This window comes from Amblyomma maculatum, chromosome 4 (assembly GCF_055883805.1).
Source record: "Amblyomma maculatum isolate TAMU_Amacu chromosome 4, ASM5588380v1, whole genome shotgun sequence".
NCBI classification, from domain to species: domain Eukaryota; kingdom Metazoa; phylum Arthropoda; class Arachnida; order Ixodida; family Ixodidae; genus Amblyomma; species Amblyomma maculatum.
In genome coordinates, this window is record NC_139347.1 from 188,096,658 (window position 1) to 188,114,938 (window position 18,281).

The 18,281-nt window shown below is 44.5% G+C and overlaps 1 protein-coding gene across 1 annotated transcript; it reads left to right on the forward strand.

Moving 5' to 3' along the window:
* Window positions 1–12,688: 12,688 nt before the first annotated feature.
* LOC146193854 (solute carrier family 22 member 7-like) lies at window positions 12,689–17,075 on the forward strand. Its single transcript, XM_084600633.1, has 3 exons — window positions 12,689–12,704; window positions 15,487–16,343; window positions 16,872–17,075. The coding sequence occupies exons 1-3, from the start codon at window positions 12,689–12,691 to the stop codon at window positions 17,073–17,075; spliced, it is 1,077 nt and encodes a 358-aa protein (XP_084456759.1).
* The last annotated feature ends 1,206 nt before the right edge of the window (window positions 17,076–18,281 follow it).

The window sequence follows — 18,281 nt, forward strand, 5'->3', positions numbered from 1 at the left end:
AGGGGAGAGGAGCGACGTGTTTGAACATTAGCTGAGCATCCATACAGCTCGGCGCCGTGGCCCTGGCGGTGGACCCCTTCTTGCCCCGCGGCATATTGGAAGCAAGAGCGCAACGAGCTCTCCCATTGGCCCTGCGAAAGTGCTGCCGTCGGATTGGACCATTTGAGCGTCAACGGTTTCTCGGTTTACGGAGCCTCAAGTGCTTCCGTTCGAGACTCCGAGTGTGAGTTCGTCACTAGCGTCCATCGGGAGCAGTTCGCCTCCAGAGAGAGCGGACGCGGTGGAATCTCCCCGGCCGTCGCTGCGCGAGTACAGTCGCGTATGGCTATGTTAGCTTTCGGCCCCTGAGCCGATCGCGTTGTGTAAATGCCTGTAAATAGAGCATAAAGCCTTTTCGTCATCTCACCAGCGCTGACTCAGATTCATCGCTACCGTCCAGGGAGCTGACAGCCCTCGTTCACGAAACGGGTGACGAGCGCTACGCAACCAATTCCTTGGCACAACCCTGTTGACGGTGGCATATTGTGTGATAACCCCACCGGCACAACACTATGTAACATCTAAAGTTCGTCTTTTCTCAGGTGACTGCGTAATTTACAGTAACATTATTAACAAATTCCTACAATCTGATCTGAACGCAGTAAGCTCATGGTGCTCATTCTGGTTAATGATGCTAAATGTTTCTAAAACAAAACAGGTATCTTTCACTCGTCGTACAGCTTGGATTTCAACCACTTACACTCAATGACAATGCTGTAGAACTAAGAAACACTTACAAATACCTTGGCGTGCACCTTCAGTTTGATCTAACATGGCATCACCATACTGACCTCACCCTAGCTGCTGCTAAGCGTTCACTTGCTCTTCTTAAACGTACTCTCAAACACGCTCCTATCCACGTTAAAAACCTTTCTTATATAACTCTAATACGCCCTAAAATTGAATATGCCGCGGATATTTGGGACCCTAATCAAGCCTATGTTATCGCCAACATTGTATCCTTGCAGAACCGTGTTGTGCGTTGTATTTTTTCAGACTACTCATCTTTCACAAGCGTCAGTGCATTAAAATAACGTGCTGAACTGGAATACTTACGTCGTCGTAAACACGCTCGGTTAACACATTTCCATAAGCTTTCCCACCATCCACTACTGCGCAGTGGTTTGTTTCAGTCACCTGATGTCATATTTCCACGACTTGATCATGCCTTCAAAGTTAAGTGCGCAAAGTGTCATTTATCATCTTATGCTCATTCATTCATTCCTCGCACTATCATTTAATGGAATAACTTGCTATCGCACATTGCCACAGAAGCTGACATAAAGAAATTCCAAGAGCTACTTCGCTGTGACGGAAATGTGTAGAATATTTTGCTGTTATTTTTTCTTTATCTCTATTGATGTTATACCTACTATTTAGTTAGTGTTTCTTGTTGTAATTGTTGTTGATAATTTCATCGTGTTTATTACAATTGTATCCCCCCCCCCCCCATGTAATACCCTGCTTTGGAGGGCCTGTAAGGGTAACATGAATAAATAAACACTCCGGGATTGCCCTTCTTTTTCTACTGGACGCTCCGAGATCGAACCCTACCGCCTGAACTATCGGTCCCTTCTAGACACTGATGCTAACACATAGAGGATATTTGCCAAGTATAGCGCCCTTAGTGGCCTGGTCAGAGCAATATGATTTAAGTGACGACCTGTGCAAATAATGAAGATTCTGCCTACTCTGCTCTACCATCCATGGCCATGAGCCTTCCTATTCAATAAAGTACGTTCAATCAATCAATCAATCAATCACTCAATGAACTGAAATTATAGCTCGTGAACTGAAGGCCCGCGTCTTGTACACCTGCAGTTGAAGATTGGGCAAGCCACAGCGGCGCATTGTTAGGGCGTCGTCATTCCGCGTACGCGTAGCTGGGAGGACAAGTAGGGGGAGCTTGAAGGTTCATTGTACATTGTAATCCATTTCGTGTCCACTGCGGCCCTCACATTCTCAGTTCCAGCTCGCCTTCTCTTCTGCTCCTGCCCTCTAATTCGCGGCCGGAGTCTATCGAGTTGTTTTTCTCTTTTTCTTTGATGTCTTCTCGGTATTCGCAGTTTAAACAGCAGCATGAAAGACCTCGCAATCAGGAAGTGAAAAAACGAAGCAGATGGCACTAATTTTTGCACTTTTGTTATGCAAGAAGCTTACCAACGATCGCTGAAACATTTCTGAACAGGTGTCAAACTAATCAGGATACCAAGAAACCAGTTTCTAGAAGAACTTTATTGCACAGCTCGATGGAGCGCAGTTTTTGTATCACGGCAAGCACGCACAAAACTATAACGGCCGAAGGGCGGGTGGTGGCAGGGATCACGAACGCCGATGCGTCGCACTCCGCCATGTTGGCTCTGTGAAGCTACGGCTGGCTATGCCTTCACAGACCAGTGGCGCCAGGGAAGCAGCACAAAGCGTTCCGTGAACTAGCTGGCATCTTCACGGTCTTCAGAGGCAGTCTGTGCAGCAATATTTTCCAGAAAGCGTCGGTAACCCAGTGCCTTCTATGACGGTAAGCCCGCGTGAAAAAAAAAATACGATATACGTAGCAAGGGGTACATACCTTCCCTGGCTGAGCTTGTTGTGGGCATTTTTTTATTTTATTTAAGCATACTGTAAGCCTTGGTAGGCTCTTACAGGAGTGGGTGAGTTGATCGTTATACAAAATGAAAAACATCAGAAACACAAAAAATGGAAAACATACGCACTGCAACACTCTAACGGGCATTCAATTTTTCGCATATGAAGCACTGTACAGAACCGCGAAGCGACACAATAATAGAACACGTTAGACAATAGGTACTAATAAGATAAAATCCTAGACTGAACACTCGCAGTGAATAACGAAACACATTTTAGGAACGATTTTTTTTTGTTTACACCATTTGCTTCTCAAAATATGACTCAACGTTTTTAAGAAAAATATCAAGGCAGATATCGCCCATAAATTCATGTGGCAGCCTATTTCATTCTTCAATAGCTTAAGGAAAAAATGAAAATTTGTATGCGTCGCATCGAGCTGGGATGGGTCTGATGCACTTCCCATGATTTAGCTTCTTCGAACGATGATATGATGCCTTCATATGCTGATCTGTATCAATTTTGATTCCAACGTTATAAAGAAGGTATAGAAATTTCATGGAAGCTACTCGTCGCCGACAAGAAAGAGTAGGAATACCCGCTTTAGTTCGCATGGATGATACACTATCGTGGCATGAGTAGCTGGAGAAAATAAAACGAAGGGCCTTATTTTCAATTTTTTCTAATTTTTGGCTGAGGTATGATTGATGAGGGCTCCAAATAATGCTACCGTACTCAAGAATGGGCCTTATGAGGGTATTATAGGCTGTTAGCTTTACATGAGAAGGAGCTGCTGACAGTTTTCTACGAAGAAATCCAAGTTGTTTGAATGCTTTTGCACACGTGTTATTTATATGAGTGTCCCAGCTTAGTTTATGGGTAAATGTGATGCCTAAATATTTCACCGTATCAACCCTCGTTATGTTACATCCTGATAAACTGTAAGAATATACAAGAGGCGCTTTTTTACGTGTAATTGTGATGGAAGAAGTTTTGTCGATATTAATTTCTATTCCCCATGATTTACACCATTTGGCAATACTATTTACAGAAGAATTTAAATTTAATTGGTCATCCCGTGTACGTACAGCTTGGCAATGAGAGATATTGGGTATACACATCTTTTATTTATTTTGTTTGATACAGACGAAGACTGCCCGATGATCTGTGAACTGGCATGCAGCGGTATCAATTTTCTCTATACAGTATTTTGATTTAGCAGTCTTCATACGCAAAGTCTCATACATTGGATTACTCACCGGTGTGGAGACACAGTCTCTCGCACACCCTAGACGTGTCCAGACGGATTGTTCACAGTCTGCTTCAAATTTCCTGGTAGCGGATGCACGTCTGGAAACCCGAATGGAGTGATCCGTTACGACGTGCCTTCAGATCCTCTTCTGTTGGTTCCAATTGACTGAACTCTTCCATAGGCCTCATCACGGTGGTTATACTCCATCTATTATGTTCGGCAGTCTGTAATCACCGTTTGGCAAGCCGTTCGTCTTTATGTTTCGGCGTCTCCGGCGCTCTCTTCACCTTCTTACGCCCATTCTCTCTTTGGTGCCGCTATGCGCCGCTATTTACGCTCTGCCGGCGGCTGCCTTTCGAAGTAGGCGAAACGGAGAGACGCCCGTGTGCTAGGCGGTGACAGTGCCCATTAAAGATCCCCAGGTGGTCGAAATTTGCTCCATAACCTTCCACTACCGTTTCCGTTTTTCTCTTTTCATTGTATCTCCCACCTTCCTCCCTATCATTACAGCACAGTTCAGGTGCCCAGGGAGCAAGTGTGACACACTGCGCCTTTACTTTCCTGTGAACCAATTTATTATTATTATTATTATTATTATTATTATTATTATTATTATTATTATTATTATTATTATTATTATTATTATTATTATTATTATTATTATTATTATTATTATTATTATTATTATTATTATTATTATCTTCGTACCAGTACTGACTGCCATATTTAATAACTGTTTAAAAAATGCTGCCTTTCCTCGCGTGTGGAAAATGGCACGCTTGTTTCCTGTCTTCAAGTCTGGAAACAAATCTGATGTTTCCAATTATCGTCCGATTTCTCTTCTATGTGCAACCTCTAAGCTTTTCGAATTAGCTTTGCACAGCGTACTTTCCTTCCATCTCAAACATATCATAGTACCTAATCAACATGGCTTCATGTCGGGTCGCTCTACTTCTACCAACCTAGTCACGTTTATGACGTATGCCTCTGCAGCAGTCCTTCAGAGGGGTCAGGTTGACACTGTGTACTGTGATATGAGCAAAGCTTTCGACGTTGTTACTCACTACTTCTTGAAAAACTTCTACTCTCTGGCGTTGAAGTCTCCCTCGTAGCCCTCCTACGCAACTATCTCCTTGATCGCTTCTGCTTTGTCAGTGTCAATGGACAGACTTCTTTCGTTTACCCTGCAACGAGTGGAGTTCCTCAAGGTTCAGTACTAGGCCCGCTTCTCTTCTCCGTTTTTATTAATGATGTTTCGTCGGCGATAAAGAACTCCTCGTTTCTTCTTTATGCTGATGATATAAAAATATTCAAGGTAATACATTCTTTTCAAGATTGCTTGTTGTTGCAATCGGACATAACTGCTTTTTCTGATTGGTGTGTGATGAATCGACTTACCCTCAATTCTTCCAAAACTAGGGTTGTGTCCTTTACTCGTAAAACACATAGCTTTCTCTACCATTATTCTGTGAATTCTGTGCTGTTGGATTGGGTTGATGAAATTAATGACCTTGGTGTACTTTTTGATCGCACCTTCAGCTTCTCCTCTCACACTAAACGCATTGCTCAGCGGGCTATGCGCACACTCGGATTCGTTTGCAGACTTTCGAGAGAGTTCCATACTCCACTTCCGTTCCTAAAACTGTACCTGTCCATATGCCTGCCGGTCTTGGAGTATGCGTCGGTTGTTTGGAATGGCACTTGCAAATCGAACTTGGACAAGGTTGACAGAGTACAAAAAAAAATTTTACGGATATTTCATTATCGTTTTCCTCGCGCAACTTCCCCCTCTCGCTCCACCAGGAGCACCCAACTGAATCTTCCTTCTCTTTACTGCCGTCGTATCAGACTTGATATCATATTTCAGTACAAACTCATTCATGGCCACATTATGTGCCCTCAGCTCTTAGAGTACATCCTACTGCGCGTTCCGCGAAAGAGCATGAGGGAATTCAGACTATTTCAGGTTTCTCCTCTTCATTCCCACTCCCCTCTGGACAGGATGCAGTGGTTATTTAACTCTTTTTGTCCTCACCTTGACATCTTCCAAAACTCGCTCTGTTCATTTACATTGGATGTTCGTAGCGTTGTATTCTAAATAGTACTTTATTACATATAACTCCCACTTTCTAGCCTTAAATTATATTTACTTCACGTTTTGCTTTTTCTCCTGTTCAATGCTGTCTGTATCGGGAACTACTTTTTATCCTTTTCCTACTTATATTTCAACTTTAAACTTTATATTCGAATCTTACTGTCCCTTGTTCAATTTTACTTCATTGTATTATTCTAATTTCTAGCCTGTGTTTTAAGTACCATGCACTTGTTGCGCCTGGAATGGTTGTTTATTTTATGTAGATTTCTATATTACTATAATCAATGTCAGTTATTTGTTGTTGTTGTTTTTTTTTTCTCTTCAATCTACCGTTCTTTTTTTTTCTTTCTTTCCTGGTGTGCTCAAAAATTCTCTCACTGTGTATATAAGTGATGCTACTGATTGTTTGCTTTCTTTCCGTGATACTTTTCGTCTCAGTTTCATTTCATGTATTATTTTTTTTTTTTTTGTGTTCTCTCTGTGTGTGTAAACATGTTCGTGCTTTTCATTTTTGTTTCTTTTTTTTATTTGTGCTGCAGCACAAAGACCACGTGGTTGTTCCTGCGCACATTAAATAAAGATTGATTATTATTATTATTATTATTATTATTATTATTATTATTATTATTATTATTATTATTAGTTATTATTTTATAAACATTACTACGCTATATTCACAGATTTCTGTCTGCGGAATGTGTCAACAAAATTGTGTCCGCAGCAGTTGTGAATAATTGAGAAGTTGGTTTGGTTAGTTTTGTGAGGTTTAACGTCCCAAAGCGACTCAGGCTATGAGAGACGCCGTAGTAAAGGACTCCGGAAATTTCAACCACCCGGGGTTCTTTAACGTGCACTGACATCACACAGCACAGCGCCTTGCTTCTCGCCTCCATCGAAAAGTGGCCGCCGAGGCCGGGATTCGATCCCGCATCCTTGATAACAGTAGTCGAGTACCGTAACCACTGCGCCACCCCGGCGGGGCAGTAATTGAGAAGTGGTAGAGTTTAATGAGTGGTGGCAATCGATACAGGGTGACGTAAGGTTGTATCCAAAAATAATTAGGCCAAGGTAATTAATTGGTATAACAGGTTCACAGGAAAGGAAGGTGCAGTATCTGTCATACTTGTTCTGTGAACACCTGAACCGAGCCGTATGGGAAGGGAGGAAGATGGGAGTGGAAGTTGAAAGAGAGAAAGGGGTGCCGTAGTGGATTTTACGCCAAGAATGTGACGTCATGCAACCGGAAGTACAGTCGAAAAATGACAAAAGAAGGAACTGGCACGTAATTTGAAAGTATCGAAGACTAAAATTGGTAAACAAGAAGTGAATTAAGCAACTAGAAGCAATCAACAGCAGCATCCGTGGTTCCGCATTACTCCAATGCAGATTCTGCAGTGCTCTCTATTACTATTATTATTATTATTATTGTTATTATTATTATTATTATTATTATTATTATTATTATTATTATTATTATTATTATTATTATTATTATTATTATTATTATTATTATTATTATTATTATTATTATTATTATTATTATTATTGTTGTTGTTGTTGTTGTCGTTGTTGTTGCGTTCAGCATCTTGACTTCTCCGCTTGTCAAGACGTTCTTTTTGTTCGGGCGTCTATGCTGCGTAGGCAGTGGAGTCAGCCGTAGGTCGGCGGACTCACTCATGAGTCGACTCACTTGGGCTCAGTCAGACTCACACTCAGATCATGATCTGAGTCGTGAGTGAGTCCGGACTCACATTCAGATCATGATCTGAGTCGTGAGTGAGTCCGGACTCATATTCAGATCATCATCTGAGTCGTGAATGAGCCTGGACTCACACTCAGATCATGATCTGATTAGTGAGTGAATCCGGACTCACACTCAAATCGTGATCTTAGCCGTGGGTCCGGACTCACACTCAAATTGTGATCTGAGTTTGAGTGAGTCCGGACTCACATTCAGATCATGATCTGAGTCCTGAGTCCGGACTCACTTTTAGATCATGATCTGTGTCGCGAGTGAGTCCGGACTCACATTCAGATTATGATCTCAGTCTTGCCGAGTCTGACCTAGAAAGTTCCTATGAAATCAAATGAATTCTTGCTAAGAGGTTGAAGAATCATGATCTGAAGTGATTCAATGAGTAATGGGCACAGGTCGCTAATTAGATCCTAGCGGACTCGAATTGCCTGTGTAATTCTAATAATGAATAAGCTTCTTGGTGAGCTGATAATGTAGAGCAATTTCGTTGTTTTCTGTTACGCAATTATTTTGACTCTGGTGACTGTGCAGGCTAATCGAACATTTGTTCTCGTTAGGGTGTTGTATTGCGGTGGCTATATAGTTCTTTCTTTGCTGTTTATTTACTCCGGAATATCTCGCAAATGATTTCACGGTTTAGGTTCACAGCGGTGCAACGAGCCAGGCTAGCCGTCCATAACTAATAATATCAGGCTAAGTTCGAAGAGACCTTGTGTAACCACATTTTTAATGTTCTTTCTTATTGCGAAAGAATTCACAGGCTCACCACCACAGACCAAGAATGTTGTCCGATGTTTCTTTTTGTGTGCCATTGCTCCAATTGGGTAGGCTGTTTGAGGAGGTCACAAATGCGTGGCTACGTACGCGTGTAAATTAAACGCATTCCGGTATAGCTGAAATTTTGCTTTGGTCGATTTGGTCCAAAACCTGTCCAACATAATTCGCCTACGGAGACCAGGATGCTGACCTCCATGGCCGCCTTATATTTTGCCCACCCACCGCCGAAATTTGACCTGGACTGATTTGGGCAAAATCTGTTCAATTTAATATGACTATGGCGAACAAGAATATGGCGAACCGGGCCCACCCTAAAATTGGTTTCCTCACCTGACCTGAGCCGATTTCGGACCAAAATGAACGGACAACATAGTTCGAGTACGGCGAACACGATGGTAACCTCCAAATTTTGGTTTGGGTCACACACGGTTTACCAACCCTCGAAACTTCATTTTGGCCAATTTACATGAAAAGCAATCAGTTCCTAATTGCGTTGGCCATCCTCGGCACTATGGTTACCTATAAGTTGGGCATGACCACTTCCAGAATTTGGCCCAAGCCGCCTTCGAAGTATCGCCTTTATAATTGGTATCCAATCTTAATAGACTGTGCCCGACAAGACGGCAACCACCAAAGCGGCCATAGCCATATCAAAAATTTTGCCCGTGCTATAGCTAAAAAGACAAAGCTTTCGTACTATATTCAGCTCAAAAGAGATAATCCCTACCATATTTTTTTATTTTCCTGTAACCTTTCAATTCATTCATTACTGAAGAAAACAGTCTAATCTGTAATGTTACACGATTTTTTTTCTATTTTTTTCCCTCGTGTTTCTCAGCACTGCCTTCCGCCTACATATACAAGCTTTAGGACCGTCGCTCGTTGCTTGTCGAGAGTTGAAATGAGTGAGCTCAAATGGGTCGTGAGTTGAAATGAGTGAGTACATGATGAGTCTGAGTTCATATGAGCCGCGAGTTGAAGTGAGTGAGTGCAGATAAGTTGCGAGTCAAAAATGAGTCAGTCGAGATGAGTGAGTGAGCCCAGATTAGTTATGAGTCTGAGTGAGCCGGAGTGGATCGTCATCATGCGTGAGTTTGAATTTAAGGGTATGAGTGAGCCCGAGTGACTCGCCAGCTTGCGTGAGTTTCAGTTCACGAGTGTGAGTGAGTCCGGGCCTTGTGAGTCTGAGTGAGAATCAGCCCGCAGATGGACCAAATTTTTCTGAGTGAGCCTGAGTGAGCACACGTGATTTTGCGGGGGGGAGTCGGCACGCGGCCGCGGCGGCGGCGAGCTCTGATGTCATGCGCAGCGCACGTGTTGCTCCTCTCTGGTTTCCGCACATGCGCATTAGTGACCTGGTTTACACACGACGAAATGCGCTGCTGGCTAGCGTAGTGTGATCCTCGCTACAAAACGCAAGCAAATGCGGCAAACGAGCCAGCAGCGATGATGGCGTTGTAACCTGCTAGCTCGGTGAAGAGTGAGCTACCGCCAGCCGGCGGCCGAGTGCCTGGACGCTGAAGAAGGAGTTTTTAAAGCCCTTTAAGATATCGAGGAGTATCCATTCTGGCAATAAACTCCTGTTTGTAGAAGAAGCATAATCATCCAAGACTCAATTTCACTTCTTAATTTTGTCACAGTAGTAAAAAAAGGTGGTGTCCTCAACTTCTTACAAGGAATTTCATAATATCGAAGGAGTATAAAAGGCGACGTCAGCCATTTATTCTCCTATTTGGGCTTGTTTATGTTTAGAGTGTAGTATCCCAACATTTGGTGCTGCCTCTGATGTCGTTTTATTGCATTTTTAAGGGCTACTTGGAATCAGGAGCCGCCGCAACGTATAAGGCAATCCAGGCCCACTGAGTATGATCAGTTATTTTCGTGCCTTTAATTCTTTACCTCCATGATTACGACAGCGAAAAAGAAGGCTAACGAAACCTACACTGCGGTCAAAAGAAAGACACGACACAATTATTACCGCAATAGCATTAGTGATCTCTTTCGAAGAGAAATGTGGCGTTGACGCCGCGTCGAGAAGATGCTGATTGGAAGAGGGGGACTTCACGTCAGAGCTAACGAATTTAACACAACAGAAGAATTTGTCGCTCAAGTGCTGGAATAAAATGTTTGTCCCCTGTGTCGCTATCCGGACACGCTGCCTCTACGCCAACAAGGAAGCTGTCGCACAACACTCCTAAGCGCTCACCGCATGAGGCGGAGATTCGCCTTGACGGGAAGCCACTCGCCGCTCGATAGGCAGCAGGTCGCGAAACAACAAATCGCATAAGGCTTTGAGACTGTATGTAACTTCCGCTATACCTTTTTTTAGAAAATTTGTTTGTTTTTTTATTCGAGAAGTTTTAAATAAGGAATTTGCTTTCCTAGTGCCGTTTAAGTGAGGAACCTGCAGATACTCGCTTCATCTGAGCCAAGGAGCAGGGTTGGGAGTCTAGTGGAATTCGCCGTTTGCGGCGCAATCTGCCTGCCGCTATTGTATTTGTATCTATTATACATGGGCCGTCATTGCACTCGCCGCCGCTACGGTTGCGAACGACGGCTGTCGTGACACGTGTCTTTATCTTTCTTTTTACCTCATCTCTTAACTCTCTGCCTGCACGAGGCAATGGTGGTGGCTTAGCTACAGAGACAGTTTGCTGGGCCGTGCATTTTTTTTTTACTTCTTCCTAGAGTCGCAACAACATCTGACCCATGCATATGAGCGCGTCGAGTTCTGTAAAATTTGGAAAGTTATTAAAGGATACAAAAGGCTATTGTGGGTAGGTTTTGGGGATTAATAACAAAAGGAGGGATAGAAAGTCACTTTTTAGAAGTTGTGCATCGCATAGTGTAGTTTCACAACACTGCACCGTGTCCCGTAAAAACGCCAGATATTTTTCAGCGCTTGCTGTTTAGCCCTAAAACATGACGCTAGCATATTTATACTCCCCTTGACCAAACGACGAGACGGCCGAAACAGAGCAACACTTAAAACACTCTGTCACCGAGCTCCGTTTATTCGCACGGGTAATTGTTGTGCTCTCAGATAATTGCACATACACACAAGGGACAATGGCCACAGCGTCTGAAATTGTATTATATTGCATGACGAGATAAAAAAGTATATTGTGATATGATAGACAAAAAGCCCTACTGAACAATAGGAAACAAATCAATAACTTCGACTCAATGGGAAAGAAATGGCAGAGACCAGGATCGGCGCACCTAGCAGGAAATTCTTTCAGAGGGATTAACAAATTTATGAACCGCAGGGAGCGATCCGTGCCCCTGTAAAGCCTAGCTGCAGAGTAGCTTCAAATGAAAGAAATTTGAAATAGTCAAAGATATAACTATTTGGTTACAAGGAATTTCAAGGAAAACGTTACTGAAGGACGCGAAACCGTGAAAGTAGTGGGAAAAATGATCCAGTGACTCGGGTTCACTGCAGAATGAATACATGGCTGCGGGCGAGGAGCCAGACTTGGGGGGGTTAGAATTAAGGAGCTTAGTCCTACACCTGACTTTTGTTAGAGATAACTCGCACTGACGTTTCAGGCTCTGACCTAGGGTCTGGTATACTGCAAATATATAATACCAGCGGAAACGATACGCGATGGAGTCGTCGCGCGACGAATCGCTAGGGAAAATGGCCTCATGCGGTTATCGCTTTAAATAAACTTAAGTATACTCATTTTTTGTCACAACTTGAAGGTACATGCATTTTTAGGCCGCAGTGAGATCGACAAGAATTCGAACTTGATTTTTAAGTTCTTAATATTTTTGACAAATTGATCCTTGCAGGCACGCGCCAATCTCTTGACCGCGAAAAAGAAAAGAGCGAAGAAAAATGCCGCATGTTTAGTCAAGACCGTGGTTTCTTATGACCAGAGCCCAGTAAACTGGATAAACTGCAAATTTTGTTCGGCATCATTTAAAAGAGCCATAGCGTAGGCAAAGGACGAGTACAATGAAATTTAAATACTTATTTGTCAAGCCCTAAGCACAGGAAGGCTTTGTATCGTTTCATGGAACGAAATAGAAACACACATTTCTCACTCATTAACTTCAATAGTATTTTCTCCACAGGAGGCAAAGGATGAGTTGGAACCAATTGCACAAGGGCACGCATTACGTTTCCAGAAGCAGTGCAGAGTTTCCTTGCATGCTCCCATTTTCTGCTCACACTATGTTGAGGTTGAAAGGTGAGAACTTCTATCTGTGATTTCTTCCATGCAAAACTCGGCTCCAGGTTGGGACGGGGTTAAGGTAGGTGTGCTCAAAATTTTAGCAAATGAATTCACTCAGTATATCCTGGATCTGGTCAACGAATCATTAGAATCTGCATGGCTGCCGCACGTCTGGAAAGTGGTGAAAATTATATTGCTCTTTAGAGACCCTGGTAAAGGATTTCATGTTGAAAACATTCGGTCGATAGCTTTGACTTCGAATCTAATAAAATTAATAGAAAGAACTGTGCATGGCCGCCTCTCAAAGCATATTTCAAAGGTTAATGCTTTGAGTTCTGCCCAGGTTGGTTTCCGCAATGGATGCTCAATATGGTCTGTACATGTAGATTTATAAAGCAGGATTCACCTTGCAATGTGCAACAAGGAGGTATCAGCGTTAGTGACGCTCGATATAGCTAACGCCTATGACAGCATTGGACATTCCATTCTACTAAACAAGTGGTCATTATTACGTCCTCCGGTCTACATTTATGCTTGGATCAGGAAATTTTTGAAAGGACGAGAATTCTTTTGCACTGATGGCTCATTAATCTCAGATACCTATGCACAGACAAGAGGGGTGCCCCAGGGCTCTGTGCTCTCACCACTCCTTTCTAATATATTAATGTGCGATATTCCGGTTCATCCTGATGTCACTGTCACTGATATGCAGATGACATAGCATTCTTCGCCTCTGCAAAAGATATTCATGACCTCTATCGTTCACTACAGGCTCACCTAAATGCACTTGAGGTCTGGTTGGACAAAATTAAATTGGTTTTAAATGTGTCCAAACGTACTGTGTTAGTTTTTAAAACCAAAACCCCCTTATATGTTTCGTTAAACTACCGCTCAGATGTCATACCTCAAGTCGAATCTGTGCGGTATTTAGGCATTAAGTATGATGCTAGTATGTATTGGAGGCCTCACATCAAGTCTCACATCAGAAAGGTGAGCTTGCCCTTGGTAGGCTCATACGGATAAGTAATAAGAAATTTGGTATGCGTCGAGACACTCTTCTACTTTTGTACAAAGCCTATGTGAGACCGATTCTGGAATTTGGCTCCATTCTTTTTTCTGGGTGTCCAAAATATAAGCTGCATCCTTTGCTGCTTTTAGAGAGACAGGCGCTGCCCCTCTGCCTAGGGCTTCCTCAGTCACTACCACTTTTCTGTACTTACAGGCCCGCATTTTGGACCTTAACTCCCGTTTCCACCTTTTAACTGTTAGATTATTCTTGCGATCATTTGAGGCTACTCCAGGTATGGCTATACCTATTTTTGTGTCAAACCCCGGCCTCTTTCTCACTCACCAGTGGCCAAGGGTCTGCATGCCCAAGGTTGTTTTCACGCAGAGCATTTTAGCAAACATTGGTGTGGACCTCGGTTCTATATGCCCTATTGGTTGCTCAACGTCCTTTGTGGATATAAATTATGGTTCTATATTTCAACCTAATGTGAAGCACTTACCTTCAAGTCTAGTAGCCAGTCTCCTATGTGATCACCTTGAAAAGTTCCCTGATCACACTGTAATTGCCACTGATGCAGTGATTGCAGTGATTGGAATTTTTTTCAGAGTCTCTTTCCTGGAGTTTTTCGGTGCGTGTCCCGGATTACAAACCGATATTTTTAGCAGAATTTATGGCAATTGGGCTAGCACTACTAAACGTTCTCTGCAGTCAATGAAAAATAATTTTTCTATCAGGCTTTCTTTCTATTTTGCTGCCACTGGAGTTAGCACGAGATGCTCTTTTGAGCCGCTCACTAAAGTATTTCATACCGGGGTGGGTGAAAGAACTACGCTTCATCTGGGTCCCCGGTCACAGCGGTATTTTCCAGAACGAAGCGGCAGATTTCCTGGGTAAATCAGCTCTTGATGCATCCGTTTCATTTACCATCCCTGATATCACCATTTTTGGAATGTCCTGTTTTCAGCGTTATCAATACCTAGCCGCTTCGTGCAATGCAACCTTGTTATCTACAGCCGAATACCAGCATCTCATATACTCATGGAAAGTTCGTTCATGTAAATAACGGCAGTGTGAGGTAACGATGACTGTCATGAGATGCAGGATTCCTCGCCTAAATCTTTATTTATGCAGACGCGGGATCAGCCCCACAAACCTTTGTGAGGCTTGCGGTGAGATCGAAAATGTTGATCACTTCCTTCTCGCTTGCCGAATGATTTTCGCATCAGAGGAGGGTGCATTTAGAAACTCCAATTGCACGCTTGGGATTTACGTTGTCGGTCCCGCTTCTACTCTCCTTCGGTGCGAGTGCGAAAGGATTTGCGTTGCCTCAAATTTGTCAGTACTAACATAACTACATCACAGCTACAGACAGATTCCCTCGCTAATTGTATTCCAAATTTACAAACTTCCAAATTTTTGCTTCGTATTTTTCCTTTCAATCAATTTTGTGATCTTAAATCTTATGTTTTTGTTTAGTTGACAATTACTTTATTGCACTAATTCAGTTTGTGTAGGACATTTGGCAGTCCACACTGAACACTGGCCAATTCCCCTTCGTGAGTATGTGCCATATATCAAGGCAGAAGAAGAAGAAGACCGTGGTTCAGCTTAGGGCAGCGACAAATACCTCCCGCATTAACGTCTAAGATGCTTCTGCTGTCTAGACGCAGGCTCAGTCGAGTAGACTTAGTGACGAGCGACTGCTATGACTGCAGTGATGTGTTCGGCCATGGTCATTTTCAGCGCTGGTTCTTCAATCTCGTTATATTCTCCGTGTGCGCAATGCAGTGCCACACCCTCGCCTTCAGTCTCATCTCCGGTGGCGTCGACCACTGGTGCAAGCAGCCACAGGGCGAAATGAGGTGCCTGCGGCCTCCTGGAGGAACTCGGCAATCCCTCTAGAGGCGGACGGCCGCTTCAGTCGATGCAGCGCCTACAAACATCCGGGTCACCCTAACGACACGCTGATTGTTGACTGCGATGGTTGGGACTACGACCCGGAGTACAGCAAGAGGACCATCGTAAGTCAGTGGGACTTGGTCTGCCACAGACGCTGGTTGCGCGCCATGGCGGAGAGCCTCTACATAGCCGGCTCGCTGATTGCGATGACTGCCGTCGGACAGATGGCGGACCGAGTCGGCCGGATGCCCGTGCTCCTCACAGCGATGGCGGTGCTGCAGCTGGCCACGATGGGCGGATGTTTCGCAGCATCATACCACATGTACGTCCTTTCAAGGTTTCTCAACTCTGGCTGTGTGGCAACTGTCGCCGTCCTCGCCTGCACACTATTCTTTGAGGCATCCACGCACGAGAACAGGAACAGGGACCTGTGTGCCGCCATGTGCGCAGGCTTGCTGATTGCTGAGGTATGGCTTGCTGTGGCACGGCTGCTCAGAGGGCTGAACTGGATAGTTCTCCAGATCTTCATGCTGTCCCCGACTGTCCTCACGTTGTACGCGGTGTCCGCAGTGCACGAGTCAGCCCGCTGGTGCATTGCAGTAAACGACATGGCCAGAGCCGAAATGCTCATGATCGCTGCCGCCAAAGAAAATCGCTTTCCCGTTTCGAACACTGACTGCATGCTAGAAAGGCTCAAGGCAGAGGTTCAGAGGACCGAAATGCGCATGCTGCTCACAGCAGGAGACGTAACTAGAGCAAAGGCAGTACAGCGCAGCGCGTTCGTGATGATCGGCTTATCGTTCTCTGCTTCGTTCTCACAATACTCATTGATTTCCGTCGAGGACAGGGTAATATTAGGAACAACTGCTTGGTTCCAGTGGGCCTCAAGCGGAACCAACCTCGCAAGTTGCGCGCTGCTCTACGCTACGTTCAGAAAACTCTCACCGCAACATCTACTGGCCGCAGCAGTAGGAACGCTCGGTGGCGTTTCCTGCGTGATAAGCCTGAGTTTCGCATTGGCATGCGCTTACGTAACGACATTGTTCATCCTTTTAGCCAAACCGCTTACGTTCGCGGTCAAAGTCCTCATATTCGCCAACGTCTTGGAAATGGTGCCGACGCGTGTGCGTTGCGGGGCGAGTTGCTGGCTCTTCGGTTTGGGCCGCTTGGGAGGGATGTGTGCCATAGTGCTGTCCGTGCGGCAAGACATTGGTCGTGGCGATGTCCTTTTCGCCCTAGCTGGGACCACGCTCTTTATGTTGCTCCATGCCCAGCTCTTTTCACAGCAGCCGTCGGAGAAGCCAAGTCTGGCCAGCCCTTTATCTGCTGCGGGTTCCATTCAGAGTGTGGACTTCATGAAGCAGACGCTGAACTGGCGGAATGTGAAGAAGGGACGAACCAGCAAACCTCGTGGCAGTGGTCAGTCATCGAGGTACCAAAGCATCGAGCCGAGACCTGTGGACAGCAGACTCAATTAGAGTGTTATGATTTGTGACGCAAATGGGTTTTCAGTCTCATCACTGTAATTTATGCTATCTAAGCACAACGTTATGCGAATGTAATTTATTCGATCTGTCGAATGTTTACAAAATTTCTATGCCGTCATGTGGCACTTGTATCAAGGGCAAACATTGGATATTGGATGCAATGCATCTTTCTTTGTGTTGCTATTAAGTTGGCTTCCAATATGGTTTGCTTTTGGGGTTTAACGTCCAAAAGTGACTCAGGCTATGAGGGACGCCGTAGTAGAGGACTCCAGAAATTTCGACGACCTGGGGTTCTTTAACGTTCAGTGACATCGCACAGCCCACGGGCGCCTTTCTTTTCGCCTCCACCGATAAGCAGCCACCGAGACCTGCATTCGATTCCGCGTCCTTGGGCGCAGTAGTTGAGCGCCCTAACCACTGGACCAGCCCGGCAGGCTTCCAATATGTGCATGACCTAAGCATGACCGAACCCCCTCCACTAATAAAGTGGAGGGGGTTCGGAACCTACTAAAATAGCCTAACGTTTATATGTACGCTTCGGGTGTCTAACGAGAAGGGAGGCAAATACAACACTTTTCTTTCCCCGAATCAAACTACGGACTTCTAGTTTAGTTTTATTTATAGGATTTAACGCCCCAAAACGACTCAGGCTATGAGACGCCGTAATGGAGAGCTCCAAAAATTGCGACCACCTGGAGTTCTTTACCATCCACTGACATCGTTAAGTGTGCAATTAAAGTGCAAGTTGTCTCATAGGAAAGAAAATGCGAACTATATATGTCTGAGCGGACACTTGAACCTTGATTAATTTATAGGAAGGGAAAGACACAGTAACTGTCTCACTTGTTTTCTGTGGACACCTCAACCGCGCCGTAAGGGAAGGGGTAAGGCGGGAGTGAAAGAGGGAAAGAGAGAAAGAGGAGCCGTAGTGGAGGTCTACGGAGTAATTTCGACCACCTGGGATCTTTAACGTGCACTGACATCGCAGAGCACACGGACGCCTCTTCGTTTCGCCTCTATCGAAACGCAGCCGCCGAGGTCGGGATCCAACTCGGGTACTCCGGCACAGTAGTTGGGCGTCTTACCCCTGAACCACCCCGGCGGGGCGGACACTTGAACCGCACCGTAAGGGACGGTTCAATAATAAGAGAGAGGTGCCATAGTGGAGAGCTCCGGAATATTTTCAGCCACCTGGGG